This window comes from Trematomus bernacchii, unplaced genomic scaffold, assembly GCF_902827165.1.
Source record: "Trematomus bernacchii unplaced genomic scaffold, fTreBer1.1, whole genome shotgun sequence".
Classification (NCBI taxonomy): domain Eukaryota; kingdom Metazoa; phylum Chordata; class Actinopteri; order Perciformes; family Nototheniidae; genus Trematomus; species Trematomus bernacchii.
This window is the reverse complement of record NW_022987792.1, coordinates 1744721-1753521: the sequence shown is the minus strand read 5'-3', so window position 1 is coordinate 1753521 and position 8801 is coordinate 1744721. Positions and strand designations below refer to the sequence as shown.

Sequence of the window (8801 nt, the reverse complement as noted above, 5' to 3'; positions counted from 1 at the left end):
CCGCGCACATGACCAATGAGGGCACGAGATAAGTTTGTGCACGAGATGGAAGGCTGACAGGCAGGTAGGCCATCTGCTTTTTGCAGCACCACGGCTTCCTCAGATGACATTTTTGTATGTATTTATTGTCAAAGCATTTAATGTATTCATTGCTATCGGGATGTTAAGAGCATTCCATGGAATATAACAAAAAGTGTTTCTGAAGTGAATTACCTACCCCACCTTTAACTGATAAAACCAGATGTTGCCGCTTGGAAAACCCTTGTTCAATTTGGAGTGGACCTGAATCACGGGGTGGATTCACAAATCATTTACTTAGGGAAACGACTTTAGCAAATATCTGCACTTTTCTGCATGCTATTCTTGTTGGCAATGATGCATTGGTAAAACAAATAATCAATATATTCACAAGATACTGTCACAATAAAATATTGATTGTTTGGAACTATATGTTATTTACTTGTTTTTTATGATTAAATAAAACAGTTTTATTATCCGAAACGACCCTATACAATGGAAAAATCCATTAAAAAAACCAGAGTGCTTGCTGCCAACTTAACAGTCAGAGTAATTAGATGGTTAACATTTGCAAACTATATCCAAATTGCCTATAATCTGAAAGTGCTGTGTTTTAAGGTAAACCCTTATCCACGACTCACTTCGTTAAAGCTCTGTCTCAAAGTCGACCTTAAAAATTTCCAGTGACGTCCACTCTTGGAGCAAATTACACATTACGCCTGGTAACCAAAACATCTGGATAACAAAAGAGTTGGAGGAGTTTAAAGCGAGGCAGCTGAGAGGGAAGAGCAGCAGAACGACTGATTACCTGATTCCTGCAACATGAGTCCTGCTCTGGTGCTGTTGGTCTCCTCTCTGCTGGTCTCAGTGGCCTCTCAGTCTCAGGACCACCACGACATGGGCTGGGTCAACGGGTTTCGGCAGAGCTTCAACTTCCAGTGTCCCCACGGAGAGGTGCTGGTGGCCCTCAGGAGCTTCTACAGCGAGGCCGATGGGATGGACCGGCTGTGGTCCTTCGAGTGCCAGGCGACACCCGAGGGCCTGGGGGAGCCCAGTGACTGCTGGTGGGACGACATCAACCGAGGGGGCATGGAGTGGTGCGTACTGAAGAACCAGAATCACAATCAGATAACTTTATTAGTCCCACAAAGGGGACATTTACATTTGTTACAGCAGAAAAGAGCCAAAGACAGCAAAGCATGCATAAATTAAAAAAATACTTGTTTAACCCTTGTTTTAAAGTGCATTGAGACTTTAATTACAATTGTTGGTGCACTCATTTGATTTTAAAGATCAATTTCATTGGTTTGACCTGGTGGGATGGAGTGGTGGGTGATTTATTTGAGTAACACATGCTTCCTACTTTCTTTAACTTTCCAGCTGCATTAAAACTTTAAGTACAATCGTAGTTGGACTTGTTTGATTTTTAGGGATCCAAATAATGTTACTGTTGTTTTTCCCTGGTGGGTGAATTATTTCCTTTTGAAATACCTGATTCCTAATTCCTTTGACTTTCACTTCCTTTGATTTATAGATAGATAGATAGACAGACAGACAGACAGACAGGCAGACAGACAGACAGGCAGACAGACAGACAGACAGACAGACAGACAGACAGACAGGCAGACAGACAGACAGGCAGACAGACAGACAGACAGACAGACAGACAGACAGACAGGCAGACAGACAGACAGACAGACAGACAGACAGACAGACAGACAGACAGACAGACAGACAGACAGACAGACAGACAGACAGACAGACAGACAGACAGACAGACAGACAGACAGACAGACATGGTTTTCCACGGTTGAATTGAGTGGTGGGGGAATTATTTACTTATTGAAGAACTGCTTTCTACTGTCGTTGACTTTATCAGCTAGATAAGAGTTTGGGAACATTCAAACTTAAAAATATCACATTAGTTTGACTGATTTGATTTTAAAGAATCCAAACAAATTGAATTTCATTGGTTTTCCTTGCAGGATGTCTGTCCAGGGTTCTTCCTCATGTTTGCCTTACTGCAAACATTACACTGGAGCCCCCGTTCCCACTGGACCAAAAAACCCAATCACATCTGGCTTTTGTCTTCAGTGGGAAAGTTTACAATCAGCATTCATTCCCAGGACAAACGGCTGGGTCTTATTTATCGAATTCAGCACGGAAACACCCGGAGGACACGATGATCATTTCCGTCCCTCGTGACACTAGTGCAGTGAATAATCCCTCAAACAGGGATTTAGACAATTATTATAATTTATTGATGTACAAAACAAAGAATTAATGCTCTGCTCAAAGTCACCAGAGTCCACTGATAGAAATGTTATTTGTTATTGTCAAGCAAACTTCATTTAAATACTTGAAAGAGACTGAATATGAAACAGATATATAAAAAAGGAAAAACGAACATCACTGTTTACTAAGCCTGTTTTCGGGGTGTTTGTGACCTTGAAACCCAAACTTGTTTATTGGCAATAAGAAGGGAGTTCATGGCTAATTTCCTTGTAAACAAACCCGCCTTTATGCGCTGATTTTGGAGGGAAAACGTCTTAGTCATCAGGGATTTAATCAGTGCTGATATACAGAATATAAATGATGCAGAATGATCGTGCAAAGATTGTGGCATTGACCATTTCTGCAAACATCATTAAACACATCTGTGGTTTGCATAAACGTACAATGCCAACTTGTGTCTCATTTGAGAATGGTATACGACTACAATAATTCATAAATGCACTGAAACGACATCACCATATTAGCCAGATTACACGTGTGAGTGTTGTGGAAAACTCTCTGTTGCTCTGCTCAGCAGCTGTTCTCTCATCAGATAAACATGTCTGAAGATTTGTTACAGGCACATCATTGTTAAAAACCACGTCAGAGGCACATCTTTGGACCATTTGTCCGACATTGTTCCAATTAACAAGAGGAGAAACAGATCAAAGACCTCAGTGTAGTTGCACATACTTTGACCAACAACACAGGTTGTTAAAGGTCACTATTAGCAGACAACACGGGCCCATACGAGGCGTCTGTGTGGAGTTTAACTCTGAAACTGTTGTATGAACAAAACCACCCGTGTTTTTGGAGTGGAAGATCTCCAATCTTTATCTGGAACATTACAAAAAACTGCAACCAGAGGAAGTCTTTGGTCTCATAAAGACCAGGTTGCACTGGTTCGCTAGTGGATACTCATTTTAAACTGCAGTAGTACAACCACTGCTAAAAAATATGTATGCACAATAAAAAATTAAAAAATTCATTTGTGGGTTGTGTTGGGTTCAGAATTCCAGGAAAGACAAACAACTTCTAAGTTTAACTATTTATTGTAAAGAGAGCAAAATATATATATTACTTGGCCAAGGACTCATCACGTCTTTGGGAATCACAGGCCGCAAAGCTGTAATCTGTAACCACCAAATCCGTAAAGAGCCTCCAACCTCGTGCGACAATACATTTTATTACACAGGGCGTTGCCCGTACATTTATGATTGGTCAAGACTAGCTGAAGAGATACCGCGGTTTAGACTTGGTTCTCTGTGGTTGGTGCACAGACTCAGATAGAGTCTCTTGGCAACACAATCCTCCAATCAGCATTCGGCCGGCCTGTGGAAGTCCCTCCCTACTCTGGCACCATCATACTAATTTGTTTTCTCTAACGTTTCTTCAGATATAGCGGGAAACCATAATGTTGCTTCCTAGCTTTGCGGGGGCGCGCGGCTCCCATACGAAGTCAAGGCCGGTGCGATGTGCTGTTCTGACTACCTCTTTGTGTTCTCTCAGTCTCTGCACTCCACCTTGCTACTTTCAATATTGCAAGCTAAACACTTTCTCATGTAACTTTTCCCTCCGTTCCTGTCCACAAAATCAAACATGCAGCATGATCAATAATCAACGTGAATTCGAAGGACGACAATTTTGTCCCACATTTGGTTTTGATTTTTCACAAATAAGTCACTAAACAAAGTCTAAAGGGTTCATGTGTGGAGGGTTAGGGTTACCAAAACTCAAATCCTACTTACGTTAACGTGACGTTAAACTTTATATGTGTAACTTAAGCTGGGTAAAACAGTTTTTGAGCCAAACCATGATATCTCCCAGAACCTAACCAGGTAGTTTAGCTGCGTTTTTTGCTACGTAATGGAGAATGTATTTGAGTAGTTTGGAAACATTATTTGCAAGAGACAGTTGTACTTTACTCCCTAGAAATACATTTAAACCAAGTGATGTTAGCAGTGTCTTAACATGGTCAAACTATTGTTAATAATTGCTCTTTTGGCATTATTGTTCTTAGATTGTGCAGAGAGCAAAATGTTATACAACTGTGATTTTAACTGTGCAACTAGAGATATAAAAAGTTATTGTTCTGTCCATTGTTTCCTCCGGGTCTGTAAAAATCACAATTCAATATGCAGTGTGTGTGTCTTCCTCTGACAGTTCCTGGAAACATGACTTCCTCCTCCAGTGAAACAGGCCAATCTCCAACGGGCCTTCAGAGAGTTCTCATTCTGATGCTTTTATGGACCACATGTTGCAGACTTTTCCTGGATCCGGTCATTCAGAAAAACCAGAGAGAGAGTTACAATCTCACATAAACATGTTCCTCAGGCTTTGAACTTCACAGGATGTTTGATCTAATTACGTAACTTTGAGAAAAAGCTCGATTGGAGGTAGAACTGTATCCTGACATCTCTTAAAGGTCCCCTATTATACTGTTTTTCATCAATATATCACAGGTCTCAGATATATCCAGAACCTGTCTCTGATTGGCTGAAACACCAAACAGATCATTGCAGCATTACCCATAATCCCCTCTGTTTCAGCCCTGTTTCCAAAGTGCTGATTCTCTGTCTGTTACTTCAGATGAAAATAAGGAGCCCCTCCCCACACCCCTCTGAGAGAGATTTGGTTACAAAGAACACAATGGTGCTCTAGGAGGAGATTCAGGTGATAAGGGGGGGGGGGGGGGGGGTCACCTTGGTTGGTGATTGGCTAATGGTTACACAAGCCAAAACATCGTTATGACATGGACAAGTGGATTTTGCGTAATAGGTGACCTTTAAACAGCAGCTTGAATCAAAACCAGTAACCGGCTCCAGATAACTTATTCAAGGTTTTGGGAGCTATTTCTTTGGTGCTCTTTAGATCCATTTGGAGGTAAACTCGACTGCACCCAGCCCTCAGATTGAAAGACAAACAATGATTTCTCTATTGCCGCCACACCTTCCTCTCTTTACGACTCTGTCTGTTTGAGTTACAGCAGTTTCACCCTGCAGGGACACGAATGTTTCCATGACAAACGTGGGGCAGTTCCTTCTGCTCGAACCTCGTATTGTTGGCTGTGTTGTGGTGACAGCGTAGTATATGGGTCATAAACAAACAAACTGTCAACAAACCAGTATTAACCTCAAACAATAAAGATGCATTTTTCTCTCTAATGTGTCACCTCTCAATGAAGTGAGGAAGTACTTGAAGGAGAGAGACTGACATTCTGTGTTTTTCACTGTCAATATAGTTCAAGGTTCAAGGCTTTTATTGTCATGTGTACATAGCTACAGTCACAGGCTCCTCCAACAGTGCAACACAATAAAACAGAGAATAGTGCAAGTAAATAAAATAAAATAGAATATAGTAGAAATGGTGCAGAATAGTTTATATACAAGTAACTGGAATTATTGATATATATATAAGTTGCATATAGTGAAATGTATGTTTTTTTTAAAGTAATAACTGATTGACTCACTTTTTCTTTGCAGGACTTCCACGTGCACTCGTAACGGGCTGGTGGCCGGCGTGCAGAGCAAGTACTTTGAGTCCGTTCTGGACCGAGAGTGGCAGTTCTACTGCTGCTACTACAAGCGCCGCTGCCCCTACTCCTGCATGTACGTACTCACAGGGCTTTGTTACAGGAAATATATACTAAGATACTTCTATACTTTGGGAAAAGGATCGAAACCAGACTCCTAGGAAGCAGAAGCAGACACTAACTAACTAAATAAAAGAGATACACTTAATGTGTGTACACAAACTTTAGTGTTATTTAAATACTTTGGTTTGACAGAGGTTATTTTGTGTACAAATTCTTAGAGGTCACAACTCAAAGACAAGATATAGTCCTGCACATAAATCAACTTGCACTTTATAATTTCAGTAAGGATGAAATAAACAGGATTCAACATGTTGATTAGTAAGCTGTAGGGCTTTTGTTTTGCGCTACCATTCGTAGCAATACATGCGTAACTTACACACTAAATCAATTGTTTAGTTCACATATTAGAAAAGTAGATTAGGGAAAGATATTGCATAGGAACGAGTGGTCTGGATGGACCCAAAAAACGCAGGACTATCCGAACTTGCAGGTTCATGCCATCGCATGTTCGTGAGTAGCTTTAGTACATAAGCCCTTACTGACAACTGTCACGTGACTTCAAAACTTAACTAATAGCACTTCTCCAGTTATTTTTTAAACCAAATCACAATCTTTTGTTTACCTATAGGCTTGATGTCTTAAACTTAACCAAGTGTTTCATGTGTAGTTATTTAAACCAGAAATACAATCTTTTCCTAAACCTTAGCAAGTGTTTTTGTTGCCTAAACCTCCCCGAGTAGTTTGTGTTGAAAGACTGTATGCACCTAACAAGCTCATCTTGACACGTGTTGCTGTACATTCATAAATAATTTCACACAGCTTTGACTTATAACCTATACAAATGTTTCACAAAGATACAATTTTACTGTTTTCATATGAGAATGGTGTCAATCTTCTTGTTTTAATCTTGGCAAGATAACCAAATGATCATATTTCCCAATGAGTCCAATTATACTTTTAAAGCTTCACATTGTGATACTCAACATGCCACACACGGCTAATTTGCCTCCACAGGAAGACCAGTGACGTCCCTGAGCAGTACAGAGAGGAGGGCGAGATGGTGGTCCCCAGTTATGGATTCTTCATCCGAGGAGCCGAGTCCACCTTCAGTGGAGTTCTGAGGTTTGATCACAACATCTGTTTATCTCCTAATAACTTCTGATCCCATGAGGCCACAGTTTGGATCGGAAATCCATCCAGAAATGGTTGAAATCCTCTCAATTGGAAGACAATATCTCCGGAGTTTGCCTGATGGGACCAGAATGTATTGGCACACCAAACACAAACCAGTAAAATTGTATGATTTATGATTGTTGAAGTGACAGATTTGTGTCTTTTGTTTCAGGGATCGGCAGTGGAAGTACATCCTGTGCAGAATGACAGACTTTGACTGTGAATTTGAGAATTTATAGAACTTTCCCCTCACTATATAAAAGCACAACTATATTTACTCTTACATTTAACCAAAAACATAATACTGACATTATGCATATCTGATATGATTCACAGTTTCATTTACTTTTGTTAAATGCATCGCCCACACACCCTGTATAATCACTGTTTGTAAGTCTGGCATGCACACATCACTGCTCACATACTAGTTAAATGTCTAGACAAACAAACAAACAAAGGAATTATGTCACCAAAACCCGAAACTCCAATATAAATTGTGATCCAGTCTTACATTTTTAAAGGTCCCATGTCATGGCCATTTCTACTGATCATAATTCCATTGTTGAGGTATACTGAAATAAATGTATATTGTGCAATTTTCCAAACTCACATTGGTTTCTCATACAGCATCTCTGTATAGTATGTGTATTCACTCTCTGTCCTACACGGCTTGTTGGAGCTCCTGCCCCCCCCCCCCTCCCTGTGAGCCCAGTGGCCGTCCGCGAGACAGCGAGGCACCGTGACTTGTGGTTGCTGCAGGAACTGGAAGTCATTTGGCAGCATGTGAAAGTCTTCCAAAAAACAAAGTTGATAATTGGATGCTGTGGTCATGGTGGTGGAAAACACCAACCAGGCTCCAGCCTCTCTTAGTGAAGGTCACATGGCGGTGAAGGCCATTTGGTTGGATTTTCACGGTCATAAAAACACTCAGTGGGATGCAGGGTGTGACTGATTGAGATATTGTCTTGAAGGGAACAATTGTGTTTGTGTTGAAAGAAATATAGACCTATCATATCATATATAGAGCCTCTAGCATCAGGACTTTTTGTAATGAAGAGTTTTGTAATCTGCTTTCAGCTGACTTCACATGTTATATACTGTACTGTACTGGAACTCATGTAACTATACTGTGTGGAAATGGGATTAAAAGCATCCCCTTCTTTTAAATGTGTTGTTGTGTTCATTCATTCAACATGTTGCCAAGAAAACTGTTTTGCATGTTGTTGGAAAATCTAAATAGTGGAGATCTCCATGAAGGCCTCCATGATTCGGATCCGGTTGATAAATACCGTGTAGTGTATATACTGTATTTAAACATTATTTGCACGTTAGCTATATATGATTGACAGTTGCAACTTTTTTAATTCAATCCAAATAATGTTTAAACACAGTTAACAATACTTTAAAGGTTTAAGAAATCAGTTGGGAATTTTTAACAAATACCTAAAAGGATCCAATACAAAATGCAAGAACGTGTGCAAAATATAAGTGTTAAAAAATAGTAAATGTATGCAAACTGCATATAATTGTTATCTTATTAGCTATTCAATGACACATACTTTATGAACTCATTATTTGTCATTTACTCAAACCAATGATAACATTTCCGGCCAATGGTGCATTCAAGTGTTTCTCCGGTGGTCCCGAAGTTCGGAAGTTCTTTCGATTTCGGAATGTTCATAAGCTTTAAGTTGTAAATTGAGAACAACATCTACGTTCCAAATAAGATATGTAAAGTTTT

The 8801-nt window shown here is 40.0% G+C and overlaps 1 protein-coding gene across 1 annotated transcript; it reads left to right on the top strand.

Annotated features, from left to right (window-relative positions):
- Window positions 1–784: 784 nt before the first annotated feature.
- dpt (dermatopontin) lies at window positions 785–8345 on the top strand. The gene is made up of 4 exons (XM_034149732.1): window positions 785–1115; window positions 5775–5900; window positions 6902–7009; window positions 7233–8345. The coding sequence occupies exons 1-4, from the start codon at window positions 841–843 to the stop codon at window positions 7297–7299; spliced, it is 576 nt and encodes a 191-aa protein (XP_034005623.1). The 5' UTR covers window positions 785–840; the 3' UTR covers window positions 7300–8345.
- The last annotated feature ends 456 nt before the right edge of the window (window positions 8346–8801 follow it).

Coding starts and splice junctions, on each gene's coding strand:
- dpt (XM_034149732.1), top strand. CDS start 841: ATGAGTCCTGCTCTGGTGCTGTTGGTCTCCTCTCTGCTGGTCTCAGTG. Junction 1,116..5,774: donor AACCGAGGGGGCATGGAGTG/GTGCGTACTGAA, acceptor TTTTCTTTGCAG/GACTTCCACGTGCACTCGTA. Junction 7,010..7,232: donor ACCTTCAGTGGAGTTCTGAG/GTTTGATCACAA, acceptor CTTTTGTTTCAG/GGATCGGCAGTGGAAGTACA.